Here is a 21408-nt window from a genome sequence, read left to right as displayed (position 1 = left end):
ATTGGGACGTGCTGGGGAATGCCTCATCGGGAACAAGAGGTACCACGCGTCACTGATGTAAATGAATAATATGTAAAGTGCTGTGTAACTTTTTGTTACTATATGAATACCTGTAATTAATAAATAAGACATCTGTAAAGGTATGTATGAAAATCTTTAAGTGTGTGTATGTATGTATGTGTATGTGTATATAACACAAATAAAGCCCCAGGGTTGGGCTTTTGGGGTGTTTTGGTTTGTGCAGCCCTGGGTTGGCATCTATGTATCTGTGTACCACCTCTCTTGTATCTCCGAGGTTTGGCCAATAAATGAACTCACAAATAGATACATTTTCCTTTTCTGAAGTGCGTCTGAGTCACCTTTTCTGTCGCATTAACAGAGGCCTTTGAACCGTGTTTATTGCTTTCATTAGTAGCCATCGCTGTATCTAGCTCCCAGGAAGTGCCCAATTCCCTTGCCTTGTAGACAGATGAGTCATCACTGCGCGAAACAGATGTGTGCAATCCGCTACTCTGATTATTAAGCTTTGCCGCGCGAAGAATTAAACTCAAGCAATGTAAATACCTTCTCAATTTTCAGTGCCCTTATATTGGGCTCAGGAGAAATAAGATTAACAAATTCAGCATCCTGCAGATGTAGCTTAATAACCTTATCCTCCCTGCAGGGCGCTCCTGTTCAAATCTGCTCTGGTTCATTTCCAAAAATTCCATGGGAATAAAGTGTTTGCAAAGTTTCCTACAACAGTAGTAGACAGACGCTTCTGTTTTCTATATTGCATCGGCTTTCTTTCAGGCACAACAAACTAAATAGTGTAACAAACGTTGTCAATGCAACAAACGGATCAATAACCTAACTCCAAAGACATTGCGACGATTTGCGAGCTGGTAATCCCACTGCAGGTTGCCTGAATTGAAGCCTTTCCGGTCGGCGCTCACAGACCTGTCACGGCAAGATGGATTTTCTGTCTCTGTTAAACGGGGCGAGAAGTGAAGCCACTTGACATTGCGCTGTCACACTTCGAGTCTGATAAACTCATTACCAGTTGCTAAGTGAATTTGCTGTGTGTGTACATGCCTCCAGTGTAATGGGGACTTCGCTGCCTTTATCTCTTCCTTCTGATGGCGTCCTGACCAGTAATCCTCCCCCCGCTGCCCTTTCTTCGCTCTGATGGTTTACATGTCTTCTTCCGTCGGTGCAATTTCCGAGGATCTTTTTGGCAGTTGGCATTTTGTAGGTCGTCTTTGTAGGTATGGTGCTTCTCCGCTTTGGGACATGAGCACTGCAAGGGGTTTTCGTTTGTTAAAATAACACAGCACTCAAAACATAATAATAAAAAATGAACGAAGGCCCCTTTCACATGTGCGTTCCAATCAGATCCAGGGCTGGATTTCCCACATGCCAACCAAGGCCCGGCCTTGGGGCAGCAGGGAGTAGAGGGGCAGCAGGGGTGTGGAATTCCTATCCCCCGATGCCCGGGACATGCAGTTCCGGGCGCAGGGCGGGAAGTTGCTTTCTACATTTAGCCCTGCTTTGGGCAAGCAGAGCTAAATGTACAGCTGGCAAGCCACCCATTGTTTTGTACAAGTGATCATGGGGGTTGACAGGTAGGGGGGTGCACATTGAGGAACCTGGCCTTGGGGCATCAGAGAGAGTAAATCCGGCCCTGGTCGGAAGTTCAATGTTGGTCTATGTGCAGCTGTCTGTTTACATCTGATTACCTCTGAGTCCGCCGAGGTCTGAATAAATAAATGAAAAAGGTTTTAATCCTTTTTGGTTTTGTTTGGGCCTAAACAATATGGATCGGATGTAAAACATGCGTCTATTTACATCTGCCTGCCCATAGGCAAACATGGGTCTGTGGAGCTCTGTTAAGATGGAGGATAAAACTTAACGGATGTTACAAAAGTTCTGTTTACCTCTGATTCATCAGCTCCTGATACATGTTCTCCCTCAGTAAGCCCTGATGAAGGGGGTATCTGTATGAGCCCCTGCAATGCATTGGCTATTTCTATACTGTCTCCTCAACCGTAGATTAAATAAAGATGTATCTGGGTCTGTATGGGGCTGTAAAATAACATGGCTCTGTATATGCCCCTGAAATGCATTTGGATATTTCTATACTGTCTCCTCAACCCAACATGGAGTAAAGATGTATCAGGGTCTGTATAGGGGTATAAAATAGCATGGCTCTGTATGTGCCCCTGAAATGCGTTGGCTATTTCTACTCTGTCCCCCCATTGAATAAAAAGATCGACTTTTAAATAGAGTGTGGAGCTTTAATTAACAATCCAATCTGTTTTTTGGGCCCTAAATGTGATTGATAGGAGGTACATCTGCCTGCCTATAGGCTAAAATGGGTCTATTAAGATGGAGGATAATACTGTACATGGACATGGATGTTACAAAGGTTCTGCTTGGATTCTTTGGCTGCTAAATTAAAGCTCTATCATTCTCACACACTGGACAAAATGGTATCCAATTTCGAGCCATCACTGTCCTGACACATGTTCTCCCTTCTCTCCCAGTAAGCCCTGATGAAGGGGGTATTTGTACGAGTCCCGGAAATGTGTTGGATATTTCTATACTGTCCTCTCAACCCTACATTGCATAAAGATGCATTTGGGCCTGTATGGGGCTATAAAATAACATGGCTCTGTATGAGCCCCTGAAATGCGTTGGCTATTTCTATACTGTCCCCTCATCCCTACATTGCAGAGAGATGGATCTGGACTATTAAATGGAGTGTGGCGCTTCAATTCACAATTCTGTGAAAAAAAGCAGAAGAATTTTTTTGGGGGGACCTGAATGTGATGAATCAGAGGTTAAAGGTGTGTTTGTTTGCATCCGCCTGCTCATAGGCTAACATGATCCGTCAGGGGCGTACCGAGGCTGGGTGTCACCCAGAGCGGAGACCAGGTGACACCCCGCCATGACGTCATCACGCACGCGTGGTTGTCTTTTTGATGCCTGCTGGCGGCCATCTTGGTGATGGACGCCAGCAGAGAGAGGAGGGGGCGTTTATATTATTATGAAATTATGGCAGGCAGACTTCACAGGTGAGTCAAGGGGCTGAGCATACCAGGCTCTGCCAAAAAGTAAAATCTCACTGTTGGGTAGATTTAACATTCAGGCATTGTAGACCCAAATGACTAAGGGGCTGCTTTAGAAATCTTCCCCCAGCATATATCTGGGCGAATGCCATTCACACTACACTGCTGCCATTAGATGGTGCTAAGGAGCATTGGAGTTCCATATACTACTCGGCTCCATCTAGTGGCAGCACTGGCATGCAAATGGCATTCACCCAGCTATATGCTGAGCAGATGATTTAACAAAAAAAAGTCCTTTATAGTTTTTCAGAAATATGAGCTTATAGAGCCATATTAGACTATCAGGGCTGTTGCTGGAGGCCGTCTTTCAACAAGCTTCCATACGTCCCTTATCTGAAGGCTGTTATCTATTTCTGGTGCCATGAATTGTCCTAATCTCTCATTGTTCAGCTGACACTCACATTTCCTCAGTTCCACCGAGCTCCCCCTTTCCCTCCCCTGCTTGTCTTATGTCTTTTATTGTCTCCCATAATGCACATGCTAATTTGTTACTCCTTATTGGGGACGCTTTGCAGAACAGAAGAATAAATTGAACAGGAATTGTCCTGTAAATCCCTTCCAGCTCAGACAAATAGGATGTGACTGAGCCATGCAGATGGGGATCCTGCATAGTGCATACAATTATGAGAGGTGTAGAAAAATATTCTGTGGCTGATACTAAGGCAGAACTCCAGCTAGTAATATGCACAGTGTGTGTGTATATATGTATGTACATGTATGTGTGTGTGTATATACAGTGTGTGTGTATATACAGTGTGTGTGTGTGTATGTATATATAAAAGCAGGAAGGTGACAGCAGTGTGTTCTTGAACTCTTTCACAGATTGTGGTGTCACCCTCCTGGCTGTACCTTTTTGTATGAATCACAGGTAGTGAAAGAAACATCTTCATAGTCAGCAATAAAAGACACATTTTAGGTAGAGCAAGGCAAGAACTCTCATTAGTTTTTCATTGCTGTGCATTCAGGGCCGGATTTCCATTTGAGGCGCCTGTAGGCACGAATGGAAATCTGTTTAGCCTGAGCTGGTGCCTTTACCTGCTGCGGGAACTGCCTGCTCTCACATATGCAGAGAAAGACCCAGCGTTGCATAATGATGCCTCCGCATCAGACAGGCGTTTTACAGGGCAGCCCTACGCAGAGCCGGGGTCCTTCCCCTGCATTTGCGGAAGCCAGCGTTTTCTGTAGGTGCTGCTGGTTTTGGACCCTCCTTGCTATTGCAGGTGTTGTATCTTGACAAATGGAGGGCGCCTAATGGTAAAGCTGGCCCTGTGTGCATTCCAGTAGGACAGGTCCAGTAGGGGGAAGGTTAGACCCCCTTTAGGATTTATTGTTGCCTGACCTTGCTAGAGAGAATTTACTTAATTACCAGTTTCTGTGACAAAAGTGTTCTGGGAAATCTCTGCAGGAAGGTCATGCAACAATAAATCCTGACCGAGGTCCTAACCCTCCCCTACTTTATCCAAAACTAAATGTAACATTTAAGCTGGAGTTGCACTTTAAGTTCCAGCCTGTCCATTCCATAGAACCCGTATTTCGGCTCACTTCACTTCAGATCGGTCATTCACTCGGCAGCTTCGTGAATAGACCCCTAAAAGTCAGCTGAGCTCTCCAAAAAGCCAAACCCAACTTTTCAGTCTCTCTTTAACTTCCTAGGCTCCTGCTGTCTCTCTGAGACAAAGTGCAGAACTAGGGCAAAAGTGGCACACAGATATAAATAGTGTGTACTATATGTATTATGCATCAGGACCTCTGCGTTCTTCCTTGTGCTGATGCTTCCTCTGTGGACCTTCATAATGTAACATGATTAGCCCGTGCTAATATGTATTTCTGCCTCAGCAAATGTGGGTCAATTAGTGTCAGTGACTGTGATTGATCCCCAGGACGGGATTGAGCTGGTCATGGTCTCCAGCTTGACTAAAGCCGGGTGCCAGAGCATAGCTGCCGCGACAGCTTTTTAGGAAGTGGGGAAAATGTAGGCTTAAGTGTTTAATTTTGTCAATTATAGTGACCTGTCAGAATCAGTTAGCTTCTACACTGCAGCGTAGTGGTGACGATACAAGGTGCAATAATCATGTCTGACGCTCCATTTCCAAGCATCACATTTATTAATGGTGCCATGTAATGGTTAAAGAAAATCAGCTTACGTAGGTGTCAGAAGGGCTTGTAGATTTTTTAGGCTGTTGGAAGGTTTCTGCCATCTTAATAGGATTATTTCACTTTCTCTATAGAAACGGATTGTGTGCTCTAGGGCAGTGGTCCCCAACCCCCGGGCCGCGGACCGGTACCGGTCCGTGGATCAAATGGTACCGGGCCGCCCAAGGAACATTAAATTATTTCCATTTTATTTACTGTGGTGTATTTCTCTCGGGTTTGTCCAACTTTCCAGGACGAGAGGTTAACCGGGAGCTGAGGGACGTCACTTAAAGCCACACCAATACCGCGCATGCGCAAAATATTGTGCTATAGGGGCGGTTTTAGGTGACGTCTGGAGCTGAGCGGCTGCAAGCGGCAGTGGCGTTGTAGCTTTGGTAAAGAGAAGGTGTGTATCGCTCTTCTCTCTGTTCAACGGTACTTTCTCATGTTTAACAGTGCTTGGTGTACGTGTATGTTGTGTTTGCTCAAATTTAACCCACAAATTAGCAAAAATGAGTACGAAACAGACGTCGTTAGAAAGTTTCCTTGGGAAAAAGAAAAGGCCCAGACAGAAGAAGAACATCAAAGAAACATGTAACTTTTAACAGACAATACCATGAGTCCTACTTGAAATATGGATTTATCGGGACAGGGACGGGTGATTCCCACACACCAGTGAGTTAAAATGTTAAATCACTTTATATTCATTTTTTGGTGTAACTGTATTTTATTTTGAAGGCATGTTTAAATACAATTAAATTAAAATTATTAAATCAAAACAATCTAAAATATAAACAATCAACGTCCCCCCCTCAGCGGGCCGCGGTAAAATGATCAAACGTTCACCGGTCCGCGTCAATAAAAAGGTTGGGGAGCACTGCTCTAGGGGACAGAGTAGCCCATGTCATGCTAAAAGGTTGTGGCAACGATTGTAATTACGTTGGGCAGGTCTTTTATTTTTCATTGTTGTTGATGAGATATCTGCCCACCATGGATAATGTGATTGTCCTCCTTGTGGTACCTATGATGATCCTTAAAGTGGACCTGTGATGTGCCCAAGCAAGAAAAAGAAATGGGTTCGCTTGTCTGCCACAATTCCCAGTTGCACATACTCGGCTATCCTCCACTTCCCAACTGCTCCGTTCAGTAACCATGGCTGAAGAAAGACCGCCCTAAGTAAGCTCCAGGTCACTCTAGTCAGAGCTTACACAAGGCCTTTCTTTTCTTGACCCTATGTGATGGCACTGGCTCCATCACCATGCGTCAGCGCTGTCACATAAGAAGAAGGGGAGTAAGTCACATGCTCCTCCATCGCCAGAACTACTAGGAATTTTACCATCTGAAGAAAGCAGCAGGGGAGAGAAGGAAAGGTGAATATGTAAATAGATGCTGCAATGTCTAAAGCACATGTCTGGGTCACATGGATCTTTTCTGGACAGTTAGTCCCTGCAAACTCTTTAAAGAGAAATTATAGGCAACAATTAATTGTTTACATTTCTGTTATATATGGGTCCAAGTTATGTCACATTGTTATGCCCTCTTAGGAGCTGGGAGATGGCACAGGAGGTCAGCAAGTATAAGACTTTGTGTGACCCTTGACACTCAATCTGAAGTTATTATTATAAGGTGAAGGGTAAATGTAAATTTTTTTTGCCAGTAATCTAGAACAGTTCCTATTCAGATTGTTCTGTAAGACAAGCTATGACAGGTTCCCTTTAGTGTGGGTATCTATCTATCTATCTATCTATCTATCTATCTATCTATCTATCTATCTATCTATCTATCTATCTATCGGTGATGATTGCATCAGCAGAAATCAATTTTTGGAGCATCCAACCAATCTCCATTCACTACATTTCTCTTCATTCATCCATGAGAGTTACACATTTACAATAAGCCATTTTTTTCTGGCTGTTGAACCTGATTTGCTCATCAGTAGCTCATGCATAGTCATCCAGGTTTATTCTTATAATGATATAGAAACAGGCCACAGATTCCAATAAACTAACCCTATTCTTTCTAAATGTGTTTGCACTTCAGGAAGGTCATCAAGAGAATCCCATGTAACAGTGTGAAGGCAGATGCCACTCTCCCATCGGCTAGAGAGGCCAAGCTTCTGGGCAGTCTTAGGCACCCGTTCATCGTCCTCTTCTTGGGAAGCTTCCTGGAAAATGAGGATTTCTGCATCGTGACTGAGTATTGTGAGGTACCAGATTCTTCTAATTTGGGGGGAGATGTCCACTTCCTTATGGCTTGAAATCTCACAGATTGGGCATAGATATTAGTTTAAACCTGATGAAGGGTATCACCCATCCCGACTCTAGCCAAAACTAAAAACATAATTTAGCGTCCCCTGCCCTCATAGTCCATCTGATGAAGGGTATCACCCATCCCGACTCTAGCCAAAACTAAAAACAAGTGTTGGCTGGAGTGACACTTTACTTACGGTCTTCTGCAGCCTAGTAGCCCAGAATCTCAGGCCACTGCAATTTGCAAAGTTTGATCCTTTAGTGTCCCCTGCCCTCATTGTCCATCTGATGAAGGGTATCCTAATGAAGGGTATCACCCATCCCGACTCTAGCCAAAACTAAAAACAAGTGTTGGCTGGAGTGACACTTTACTTACGGTCTTCTGCAGCCTAGTAGTCCAGAATCTCAGGCCACTGCAATCTGCAAAGTCTGATGCTTCTTGGTGTTGATGGCTGGCTTCACCTACACTTATAAGTCCCTATAGCACCATCTTTATAATGGGTGATCTCAGTGGCCAATAAGAACATCTGAGAGGTGGGCCAACAGTCAACATTACCAAATAGTGTAAAACTAGGCAAACTGGATCAACCCAGGATTCGGTGATCCCTTATGGTGCCTGAATTGCTGTTCTGGAATATGTTCACTACACTTAGGTATATGTTAACATTTAAGTATAGGTCTACTTTAAGGCAGTGAAGGCATTGCCACTATGTCTTTAACAAATAAAGTTAGCGCAGATGCTTCTAAAGTTAGCTATACAAATTGCCATCTGATTGTACAATCTCTATACAATCTGCTTTAACTTCAGTATATCGTATGAGGATGAACCTAAACTGTCCAATCAATTTACATCAAGTCAAGTGGGCTCTTGTACTATTTATTGTTTGATAAATCTAAAGGGACTGGTACAATCAGACTGTAGTTTGTGTGACTAGTGTTACATGCATGGTAACATACTTTAGTGTCCCCTGCCTTTATTGGCCATCTCATGTTCCATTTTCTTGAGGCACCATGGTACTTCTGCCCTATTGCTGTGTTGCGATGAGTACACCAATCTGTTCTGTGCTGTAAACATGGACAGACTACTATTACCAGTCACAGATTATGGGGCACTTCCAAATGTGGTACTTTGTGAATTGAGTTGGCCATACACGGTCGCATTTTGGCTGTTTCCTGCAGAATCGGATGAAATTCCACCCATGGTTGGCCCTGTTGGCACTACCTGGCTTGACAAAAGCTGATTTAGCAGTCAACTTTTGTTGAAGGACCTGGGTGGAAAATTGTCAGTTAATCAGCTGCAGTCACTGTTGGAGTATTCTGAAAGTTGCAGGCGCCAGCTATAAGATTGCAATTACCGTGGATGGAAGATTCCTCTGGCCATGCGGTTTAGCGTGGATGGGGGACTCAAAAAGCCTCTCTCATTCAGCATAACGGCCATCTTATATTGCCCATCTTATATCCCAGGATCATCTTCTAGTTCAGGCACCATTATAAACACTCCCTCCCATTATGTAGCTTCGTACCTTTTTAATGGTCATGGAGCGTTTTGGGAAATTCTCCTGTCCTTGTGCATTCTGCCATATATAATGGACTTTACAAGACCTAATAGTTGTCCTTTAATATATATGGCTGTATATCCTTCGGTGATGTGAAAGTGACACAAAATTCAGCAGTTACACCTTAAAAATACATTCAAGTACCTTAACTATTAACAAAAATGTATCTTATTTATTTATTTTTTTTCAAATTCTTTATTTATAAAGGCAAGCAAGGCCCACACCACAGATACAGCCAAGTACAGGATAGGCGGAGTCCTCCGCAGTTACAATCACAGAAAGTACACACCATTGGCAATCAAGTAGATATAGTGCAACAATAATCTCAAACATATATTGTGGGGCCCCAGCAATACCTTGTGAGTTTTTCATATTTTTAACAAACACAACAATGTAGTAGCCGGTGAGAACATCCATTCACCAGCCACTCAACGAACAGAGAACATGCAGCAGTACTGCTGCAAAGAGTAGACTGAAAGGAAAACATTAGCCAAAGGAAAGGACAGAAGAGAAAAAAAAAAATATAGTGAGATAGACTAGAGAGAGAAAGCAGCACACTCCATCTCCCCCAACCCCGCACACGTATCTTATTTATTTATCACTCGGCTGTAGATCCTCAAATCATCTCTGAATTGGTGCTGACACTGTCCTTCCTTTTGGAGGATGGCCACTTTGGTTCCCCATGGTCCCTGTGTGTGTGTTGTAAAGTTGTCACCGCTCCAAGCTTGCTCCCGTGATAGACTACAATCTCAATACAAATTAGTAAACTAAGCGTGAGATTGTAGTCCATCACGGGAGCAAGCTTGGATCGGTGACAACTTTACAACACACACAGGGACCATGGGGAACAAAAGTAGCCACCCTCCAGAAGGAAGGACAGTGTCATCACCAATTCAGAGATGATTTGAGGATCTACAGCTGAGTGATACACAAATAAGATACATTTTGTTAATAGTTAGGGGACTTGAATGCATTTTTAAGATTTAACTTTTGAGTTTAGTGTCACTTGAAGGTTGGTATTATCAGAGCTGTTTTCACATATATCACCTCCTAGTATTTTTCATATGAGAGATGGTACTAGGGAACTTTTAACTGTCTATTGTCTGCCAGGGTGGAGATCTACACTATGAACTTCACCAGCAGAGAGATAAAGGACTGGAAATCTCAGAAGGACACGTCATGGAATGGTTCATCCAACTGTTACTAGGTGTTAACTATCTTCACGAGAGGTGAGGCACAGCACTGGAAGACGATTGGGTTTCCTTATCTGTAATGGGGTTTATCAGTGCTACAAATATAACGTACAGTATGTACAATATGTATTTATGAATGAAAGCAAATTAAGAACTGCACAAACTATTTTTCATGTATGCAATATATGCCAAAGATTCTATTTTAACAGTAAAGCTAGCCATACACTTGGGGGCCAATTGATAAATCTTCAGCTCAGCCAAACGCTATAGGAATGCCGTTTGCACAGCATTTCCATCACTAGATGAAGCAGAGGAGCATGGGAATTACTATGCTCCTTATCTCCATCTTGTGACTGGATATGAATGGCATCCACCCAGCATATGGGATATTTATAAATCAGCAACTTCAGGTTTTAATTTAATCAGCTCCACTAATTGGCAGCAGTCACTGTTTCGATTACAACTTTTGACCAGGCTCTCTTAACAAAAGCCGACTGAGTAATCAACTTTTCTTGAGCCAGGTGGGCCATACACTGTAAACATTTCCAGTGATTCCTGGACGTACAAAATTCTGAACGTGTATTGGCAGCTTAATGTTATGACTACAGGAAGTGAAAGTGTTAGAGTTACAGGAAAGGTTGGTGTTAGGCAGGGGTGTCCCTGAATGTCTTGCCGGCTGAGGCAAGACAGGGGGTTGCTTGTGGTGCACGCTTCATGGGGTGGTGGTGAACAGTCCGGGTCTGGGAAAAGGAGAGGTGGCTCATGGTGCATGGTGTCCCGCCCAGCTCAATGACATTACTGGTTGCCAGGAGCTCGGTGGGACGCCAGCCAGACCTTTCCTCTCAACTTCTGGCAACCAGTGAAGTCAGTGAGCTGGATGGGACACCGGCCAGAGCATCCCAGGTTGCTGAGCTTAGCAACCTGGGATGCTCTGGCCAAAAAGGCTTGGCAACCCCCGTGTGACCCAGTGAGATGCCCCCTGATGCAATCGCCTCAGGCTACCTTATTATAGGGATGACCCTGGTGTTAGGGTTACAAGAAGATTGAGTGTGAGGGGAAGTTAGGGTTGGGCATTGGTTTCTGTGGAGGAAGCTCTGCACAAAAACAGTTCCAGCACAATTTTTATGGCACAAAAAGGAATTGTTTTAGACAAGAAGTTGCATGGTTACAGGGAATGCAATGTTTAGGAATGGTATGTGAAATATCTATTATACGGCATATAGAATTAAACTCCTGCCAGAAAGCACAGCCAGGAAGACACAGTTTCCTGGTTCAGCTTTACAAATGCTTGGTTGCAATTTTCTTCTACCTGGATCTTTCCGTGCTCATCGGACAGAGGTGATCATTCTGATTCATTGGCGAGTAACAAAAAACATAGTGAAGAAGAATCAGAGAGCTTCAAAAGGTTTGACTATGTGCCTTGCAAAATGTTTTCATTCCAAGTTCAGAACTTTGAACTATTTGGTTTTTAAAGAGCTATAATAAAGGAAATGATTTTATGTAGGGGGGTGCTAGTCTGGTGATCTAATGCCATGGGAAGTTCCACTGCTGAACCAAAAAAATGGGAGTACACTTGCCGTGTGACAGGGGTGTGTCAATCTCAACCGGCTTAACAGAATTACAAATGCTTTGGCAAGAAAACTGTTTCATATTTAGATGTTTGACGAGTTCAGCTCTAAAAAAAATTATATTTAAAGTGACATTAAAGTATAAAAAAAATTCCCTCCCCCCATGTTAGTGTTAGCACTTACCTTAAATTATGCTTCTTAATCCAATCTTCTTCTTCTTTCCAGTCATTTTCAGATGTCCCTCCAGCGCTGCTGCGTGTCTAGAATCCAGCGCTGACTCCTCTGTGCTTGCTAGCACCTCTTGTAACACAGTGTTGGCATGCAGGTGCCAGCTGTCCATAGATTTACCTTGTGTCTCTCCTCGTCTCCCGCCCAAAAATCTGAACTGCGCATTTGCCCGCCCGCCCCAAGACCCTTTGTGGCCGCCCGAGATGTTTCTGATTTTCGGATGGGAGCACACGGTGAAGACACAGGTAATTTTAGACCTCTTGGGAAACTTCTTTTTTTTTTGCATACATCTACTGCTTGCTAGCATTAGATATATGCAAAAAAGCTGAGGGTTTAATAACCCTTTACGTATTCGATGACTAGTCAAAGCTGAAGGATTAAAAAAAAAAATCTAGAATTTCCATTTTTGTTCTTATATTTTCTTTCTCTTGTGTTCTGCATTAGAATTCTGCTTTTCTTCTTCATTTGAACCTTCCCATGGGAAAAGTCGATGGAATATAAGACAATATGTCATGTTTTTTAATCTAACTTACATCTAGCTGAGAACAAATGTTTGTCGATGCGTCTCTAGCTCAGAAAAGCAGCAAATGCCCTTTTTGTCTAGATAGCGTCTGACAACATTACTGTTTTGGTACATTTGCAGCCGTTTTCCCTACTGCTGTTAATATTCTCATTAGACCTTTTCTTTATTGTGATTCCAGGCTTGTTATGCATAGAGATTTAAAGACAAAAAACATCTTTCTAAAGAATGGAACACTTAAAATTGGTGAGTAAACCTGCTTATACTGTCATTATATAATGCAACTTACAGTGTATGCAAGACAAAAGTTATTTTTTCTTCTATTACTGGACATAGTAGGGAATGGTTAAGGGCCACACCACAAAGTCTGCATTCCACAGAGTTCGGCCTCTGGAACGCACTGAAATGCAAGCCGGCCGGCTCCCTGCGTTCAGGGGCAGGAGGCGGCGTGGCGGTGCATTGAAGTCAATGGCACCGCAGCCACGCCCCCCGCCTGCGTGATCACCCGGAACGCAGGCATATTAGTGCATGCGTTCCGGTCCACTGCGATCTGCAAAAATGCTGCAAGCACTACTTTTGCAAATCGCACTGGACCATAACGCAGGCACTAAAGTGCCTACGTTCCAGATGTGGGCGATTGCACTGTGGGCGGGGGGCGTGGCTGCGGTGGGATAGACCCATCAACCATTGGTGGTCAATATTGAACACTTTGGGGAACTCTCTTCTAAGCCCTCACCACCTTACCAGCAAAAAAGACACACATATTAACCTGTATATGTTTCTTTTCTGTAAATCCTGTTTTCACAGATAATAATTTGGGAGAGGTAGATGCTAGCATAGCCAAGCATTAAAATCGCCCTCCTAGCTGCTAAAATATGTCGAATTAGATTTCTGGCTGTCCTTGTAAGCTTTTTTGGAATTGGGCTCACTGGCACACAGATATTTAGCCAATTGCCTAGAACATTTTCTTCCAGGTTTACATTTGAGGTTCCAATGTGATTTTTTTGGCCAGGATTCTGTTCCTTTGTGGGTATTACTTGCAATGTCCCACCTGTAAACAGATGAAAAAAGGAAAATAAATGTAGATATAACATTAAAAATGAAAAACAGAAATAAGTTACAGATTGAAAATATAAAAAGCCAAACTTTTTCCTGGCCTCTTGATGTATGAAACAATTACATCTGTATTCTGACCTTTGTCATATACCGGCAAACCTCGTTTGAGCTACTGTAAAGGACACAGTATGTATAATTAAAGTGTCATATAAAACCCTTTCCTCTGAGGTCAACTCTACTCTCCAGAAGACTATTGCTCAATGTATCATTTTATTTTTACATTTACAATTTTACTAGAACTTCTACTGTAAAATTGTAACATTATATAAAGCTCCAAGGCAAACAAGGCATAATGTGCTATGTTACTAAACCGTGTGTTCAGTGCCCTCCAGGGCACTGTGTGCATCAGGTGGTCAGCTGCAGGGTGCTTTACAGGTTCAGGGCCATGATCCATCTAGGTGGAGCCCTGAACCTAAAGGCCCCCTAAGGGGTATGCCCCCCCAGAGGGAAAAACTCCACCTTACCTTTTTAAAGTGAAATTTTTTTTTTCAATTTTGGAAAGAGTTTGTGTGTGTTGGGGGTTGTTAGATTTTTTCAGCTGTCTGTGTCCACACTAGGGAGATTAACCCTCTCTATATGTCCTGATGTCTAAAATTGATGCCACCATAACAAGAATAAAGCAGACATCTTCCAATGGGGACATATTGTTCCAGTGAGTCGGTGACAACTGTCTGCTCTGTCCAAAATAAATATTAAGTCTGGCTTATTACATACTTTTTAAAGGGAACTTGTACTTTGTCCATGAACAGCAAAGCAATAGGTTCACTAAAAGGGTCAGTTCACCTTTACAGCACATTTTCTATAACCTACCCATGCATTACAACATTCCCAACACATTGCAAACCATTGATCAGCTGCTATAAATGGTGATTTTTCTCCATACCTGTAGGCCGTGCGCCTCCAAGAAGGTGAATACCCTCTGTCCTGCCTAAATGGCAGCACATGTCTGAAGTTAGAAGTGCACCACCTGGGGGCACTCTGACTGGATCAAATGCCGCACAGAGCTCAGTAGAGAGAGAGAGTGCACTGCTTGAACCAGCCAGAGCACTTGCTGGTGGTGCACTCCTAACATTTGGTGCATCCTAGGGGTTTGCCTTCTGACATGGCAACCCACAGCTCGAATTGTGACCTGCAGGAATCACCTGAAATTTAAGCCATGTATGGTCAACATAGGAAGGGAATTCCCTTTAATTTTTAGAGATGTTACCTTCAAGACAGGAAGTGTATGGAAATCTCCCTAGTTTGCTCATGTAATATCCTCTTCCTCCTCTAGCAGTGGGCAGGTCCTAATGATGTGGCTCCATTCCATGTAGCGTTCTGCTTTGAATCCAGGAAGCTTGATGATGTGCCCCCATGGAGTGTGTCCTTGATGCCAATTTCTCACCCGGCTCATTTTTCAATTGACTTTTGTTGAGCCGGATGGTACCGATAGGACCACCCATTGGTCAATCTTTGGCCAATTCAACAGTAGACTACCAAAATTCGGCTGTCTATGGCCAGCTTTAGTATGAGTTTCCCCCATTTACAAGTTGACTGTAATTGACTGAGAATGGGAACTTTTCTGATGTCATGGCTACACAAACATTATTATTCTCTTATTGAACAGTTTGATAAAATTTAAATGAGAAAAAAAAACAGCTGAGGGCTTCTTAAAAAATTCGATCAAATCAGAAAAAGTCAAAAGCTTGTGTAACACCATCTGATGAAACAGCTTTGAAAACTGAATAAAGTTTCTGATAGAGTCTAAGAAAATGATATAAAATCAATGCGTGTGTATGACATATATATAATCTATAGATAGATAGATATATATATACCTATAACAAAAAAAGTATAAATGTATCCAAAATCTAATAGATGCAAATATACTGTATGTAAGGGATGAATGGTCTTTGGGAATAATCCGGTCCGGCAAACCGTGTATATTCTCTTTGCTTCCAGAAGTAGCGATGACGTGTACATGTAACAAGTGTTTGATCTTGAAGTTAATTATAAATCAGTAACAGTGAAGGAAAGCTTGTTAGAGCTTTCTTGACTCCTGATGAAAAAGCCGATCTTGTTTTTACTGACTGGATACTAAATCTAAAATAAGACTCATTAGCTATGTCTGTGAAGGTTCTCATTTATCCAGGTCATGGTACAGCCAGTAGTATTTAGTCACATTAAGCTAGACTTCTTCTGTAACTTTGAGGACGTTTTATATCTTCTCCAAACCACCTCTTCATTAAATAGAAATAATGAATTAAGGAACCCAGACATATATTTTTGGAGGTTTTAGATATTGTGGGAAAAGCTTAAAGTGTATATAAAAACAGTTCTTGTTTTTTGTAGTTTTGAATACAGTGGTTTTTACAGAGATCTGTGTTTTATTGCAATACCAAGACACCGAAGATAGTAAAGCCTGGGTACCCAACAAGTGGTATGTGGGCCGCATGTGGCCCCCCAGTACTCAGCATGTGGCCCACTGTACTTCAGACCTTTAATGAGGTCTAGAGCACAGTGGGCTGCACATTGAGTGACAGCGGCTCAGACAGACTTTGCGGACAATCAAAGTCCAGCACTAAGCCTAGGAGCTGAATCGATCAGCTCCTGGGGGCTTCTGCTCCTGCTACCAAACATAAGAGCGCTGGCTGCAGGCAATGTAAACACAGTGTTGAACAATGCTTCTATACTGTGTTTCGATTGGAAGAGTAGTGATGTCATGTCACTTCCTGAGAGAAAAGAGGCCCAGAAAAGATGAAGCAGCTCTGTCCAGCCGCTCCCTCCTACGTTAGATCGATGCTATAGTGACCTATTGCTGGCTGTTTGCAGCCAGTAATAGATTACTGTAAGAAGTGATCTGCTGCTGCATAGCTGCATGGGGGGGGGGATCAGGTCTCCGTTGACTATATCCAGCACCCTCATGAACAAATAAAATGTAAAAATAAAAATAAATGTAAATTTTTTCCTAGGGTCACACCAAATATGCCAAAAGATCTGGGTGACATTTGCATTCATTGTGTAAGCAAGCGCAATGTCATTCAATTCAATACATTTTAGTACATCTTAACACATAAAAAAATCAGACATGACTTATTTAATGTAGCACGCCGCAACATACAGCATATGCATCGGAGTACACTGCAACACAAGTGCATTGCCCAGTACTGGAGCAGCGAGTTGGGGTGTCATTCAAAATGAAAGGCACCACAACACATGTACAGCTCTGCACAGGTTACCATGCAAATCAAATTTATGAAAGTTAAACTATTGTGTGGCCCCATAAACATGTCGGGGGTGCACTTGAGGCCCCTATATTCCTAAAATGTACTAGCACTGCAGTAAAGGGACATCTCCACAACAGGATAGGGACAGCAAAAAACAACTGGATTGGGGTTGTTAACACTTCCTTACTCTATCCAAAACAAGAACAAAAAAGTTTTGGACATACATTCACTTTAAGATCAGTGTTGGGTTTTGCTGCCTGTGCCCCCATTGAAAAGATCCCCCCTCTCTTCTTCTCCTTGTAACAGTGGTCATAGACCTGAAACCAAATTCAGCAGGCTATTCACAGAGCTCTTTGACAGCCCTGTAGCCACTTATCACATAGTAAAATGACACTGCCACCAGGAGAAGTGCAGGGAAATCCATTGACAAGGATAAACACAGCAAAAATATGACACACGGTCTCATCCTTCATCCTAAAAAGTTTGCTGGAGTTCCACTTTACAGGAAACCTGTTGTATGAGAAATAAGGAGCTTGCTAGCTGCCCGTCTGTTATGCTGATCCTGTGGTTTCAGTGTACTCTGAGCTCCTGACCCAGTAAGGGTATGCAGGTTGGGAGTTATGACTTCACTGGCTGCTTCTAACCATCAGAATCCCAGCACGTCAGAGAACATTTAGACAGACCTAATGCTTTTGATTTAATTTGTGAATTAGGTGACTTTGGAGTGTCTCGCGTCCTTGTGCCATCTGAAATGGCAACTACTATAACAGGAACTGCTTCTTACATGAGCCCCGAGATCTTCACTCAGGACGGCTACAACTCCAAGTCTGATATCTGGTGAGTCAGTTGGGACAATTTTTTTTATCATTCCTAAAGAGGACCTAAATGCAAAAGTGAAGATTTGCTATGTCATAGGGAACATTTAGGAATTTTAATTGGGCCGGTGCTGGACCGAGGAGGTGGAGACAGCAGTGGACATTTCTCAAGAATACTCAGATGCAGCTCCCAGTGGCTGTCAGATTTAACAAATATAAGCTAACTAAGCTGTAAAGTTTCCCGTACATAAAAGCTGGCCCTGCGGCCTGTGCCATGTGTCTTCTCTGAGTTATATTGCCCCAGTTGTCCAATAATTACTCCTCGTTTATTAGATCTTTCTGTTAACTGAATTCATTACATATCCAGCTTGGCGATTTTTGAAATAAGGGCTGCCTGCTGCTCTTTAATCTCCTGGATGTATATAGGTTAAATCTCCCTTCTATTTGTCAGATAAATGGCCTTTCGGAGAGTCAACAGGGGACATAAAGATGTCAAATCAAGAGGAAGTGTGTTTAAGACAGCCTGACACCATTCCATCCCCCTTTATCGGCACTTAACAAGCTGTTTCTTGATGTACCATAAGCTAAATGGCCTTGATAGCAATGAAAGGCGCCCGTCCAGTGACTGTAATGCATTGCTATACTTCATCTCATCAATGGCTTGACTTAGGCTAATAATAACCCATAGGCTGGTGGCTGTGACTTGGCTCAGCATGGGTTCCTTACTTGTGTTCCTTCTGTCAGATCAGAATACTTTACAAAGTTGAGCAATTACTCTGGGAATGAACAGAAAAACAAAATACATATGGCATGATTGGAAGCGTGTCTATAGGCAGAACGTTTCAATATAGAAAGACTCGGGTACATATCCTCAAAATCATAGACCTTATTAGAGTCTTGGTACCTAACTGGTTCATACAAACTTTGCAAGAAAGAGTAGATTTTTCAGATTTGGTCATTCTTAATGTGTATGGCCAGCTTTAGTTTAAAGAAAACACGAGAGGGTCATTGAAGTTGCTATTACTTTCCTTTCCTAAAATATACTGGTTGCATGGCTGTCACGTAGACCCTCTTGCATCAATACTTTGAGCCATTCAACTGGGAAAAAATGCAGATATAGACTTTTTACACTTCTGCCTACCTGTGTCAGGTCCGTGACTCAATGTATTAAAGCCAGGGGATCAGGTAAATAGCCAGGGAACCAGCATTTTTAGAGGGAGATCGGCAATGACAGCCCACATGTTTCTTTCATGACGGATTTACTTTAATAACACTAGAGAATGAAATTACAGATCCTACTGTCTGGAATGTTACAAGAGCTCAGGTCTGATAAATGGGGTCAACTGTACGTATGGTTAGGCCCCATGATCTCCTGGGTCTGGAGACAGATGTCCCTCTGTGCTCTTTGTAGGCATATGTGTTAACAGAAGTGAATGCGAATACATTTACCTTTAGCTATCTACTCAAGCCTTTGCATTGGAGGGTACCTGAAGAAGTGTATGTAAACTCTACAATAAACCTCTCTTATGTCTTCCCTCTTGGTTGTTAAATGGATAATTTAAAGCATTTTGTTATAGCTGTTCGATGAGTGTAAACAAATACTTGTTGATCCTGCAGGGAAATCAGTGGCTTTGCGAGTTCCTGTGCATTCTCGGGTGATATCTCAAGAAGTGTTATCAGCAATGCCTACTTCACCACCAGGGAATACAGAACACCTTCTCTCATTTATGGAGATGATTAGAGAGGGGAGTGTTCTGTAAGCCTAACATACAGGGTAGCTCAAGGGAGCTTTGGCAATCCTCAGGAGCCATTTAAAGCCCAATGTATCCTTAAAGAGAAACTTTACCCAGATCTTCAAAATAGCAACAAAAACACCTTTAGACATTTTTAGTAATGACAATCTACAAACAGATACTTATAGATACTTGCAGGCTTTTTATTTTTTGCATACCTTATTTTTCTTTTCTTCCCCAGTCTTCTGACAGTGGCCATTTTAATTAAGGGCAGGTTACTAGATCTCCCTTTACTTTCTCTAACTCTTTACACGGCACCTGGCTTTCTGATTGGCCAGAAAGCCGGCTCTATGCTTTCTCTGGTAAGCCAGGTGGCGAGTCTTTACACACCGCCTAGCTTCCTTAATGGGACTTCCGGTATCGGTATTCGGTATTGGTGAGTACCGGAAAAAATATATCGGAACTCGTACTCGATACCGAAATACCGGTATCGGTGCATCTCTATTGATAATGCAATCTCCTTTTGTGTAGTGAGTGCTACCTTCTGTCTGCCCATCACTATCACCAACATCCTGGATTCCCAGTATGCTTTGCATTTCTCTCTCTGCTGCTTGATGTGATGCAAACTCGATTTCCCAAGACTAAATATCCCATCATGCATTGCTTCCAACAAGCAATGATGATGGTACATTGTGAAAAGTTGAGATGTTGAATTGTAGTTTGGAAAGCAGGCTTAATTAGAGTGTACTTGTGTCAGAGGAAGTACATCCTATGGGCATATTCAATTAGTAAGTTTACACACTTGTAGATGGATATGATTATTAGGAGTGGGATAGAACTTATGGAAATTCAATATATAGAAATACAGATTACATTTTAAGTATTTTGACCATAGATACCATTTCAAGGTTCCCAAAGTCTGCTTTACAACATTTTCTGACCACATAACAATCTTCTCTCTGTATAGGCGCTAATGAAACATCTAATGATGTGGAAGGGAAAAGATAAGGGTTTTGGGACTGAAAAAACACATTGCACATTGTTGCCTCTAACAAGCGGACGGTTTTGTGAGGACCGGTGACAGAACTGGCACAATCAGGCCACGGGATTCCGCTTGTGTGCTGAAAGGAGCTTGCTGCATTCCCCCATGCTCGCGTGCAGGGAGCTCCAATCTCTCTCAGGATATTTTCCGCTTCAATAAAACCATCTGTAGATTTCCAGGAATTAGAAGAAAACATCTGTGAAATCCCTCCATAGCTGAAGATAAATCAGAGCCTCTTTACCTTCAACAGCTAACATGTTGATTATTTCTTTTTTTAAGTAGCATTGACAGAGGAAGCTCTTGTATGTGTTGCATGTAAGGGGGGGTATCCTGCTGATATGGAGCTGTGCACATGAACACAACATTAAGTTGAAGGTTGGTTAGTAAGGTCGTTTTCAGATAGAAAAGAGAGAAAGCTCTTACAACAGAATATTTAGGCAACGGGCACACCCCTACTTCTGCCACTCATCACACAGACCATGATGAATTAAAGCACAGGAATAACCACCTAAACCACTCCGACCCATTGCAGGAGTGTGCACAAAAGGATTTTGAAAGACCAAATCTTCCAGGAGCCACGGTGACATCAACCATGCCTCCCAGAGGAGTCAGAAGCCCGACCAAGGTGGGGGGCTCTGAGTAAAGCTTACCTTTCCTTTTCATAGATGGTCCACTTTAACCTTTTTAGGTTAACAGACCCTCAACTGATTGCCCAGTATGTCCTGCCTTCACCAGACTGTCAAAATAATCATCACCAGTCCCATTGGGTACCAGTGTGACTTCTGTCTGGAAGATGCCCATATCCTGGTTTTGCTATACCAATGGATAGGTAGGAACAGAACAGATGAAAGAAAATCATAGGGATTTTATAATGTCCATTCATAAAAAAACATCAATAATAAAAAAATAAATGAATATATATCTAGATTATATATATAT

At 42.5% G+C, this 21408-nt stretch overlaps 1 protein-coding gene across 1 annotated transcript in view; it reads left to right on the top strand.

Annotated features, from left to right (window-relative positions):
* The window catches only part of LOC108787703, a 188067-nt gene that overhangs the window by 56972 nt on the left and 109687 nt on the right, over positions 1–21408 (top strand). The window contains exons 3-6 of the mRNA XM_018557315.1: positions 7284–7449; positions 10159–10277; positions 12739–12803; positions 17593–17716. Coding sequence (XP_018412817.1) covers positions 7284–7449; positions 10159–10277; positions 12739–12803; positions 17593–17716 — 474 coding nt within the window. The remainder of the gene's footprint in view (positions 1–7283; positions 7450–10158; positions 10278–12738; positions 12804–17592; positions 17717–21408) is intronic.

This window comes from Nanorana parkeri, unplaced genomic scaffold, assembly GCF_000935625.1.
Source record: "Nanorana parkeri isolate BGI_ZX_2015 unplaced genomic scaffold, ASM93562v1 scaffold280, whole genome shotgun sequence".
NCBI lineage: Eukaryota > Metazoa > Chordata > Amphibia > Anura > Dicroglossidae > Nanorana > Nanorana parkeri.
The sequence above is the reverse complement of the archived record's forward strand: the minus strand, read 5'-3'. Positions and strand labels throughout refer to the sequence as shown.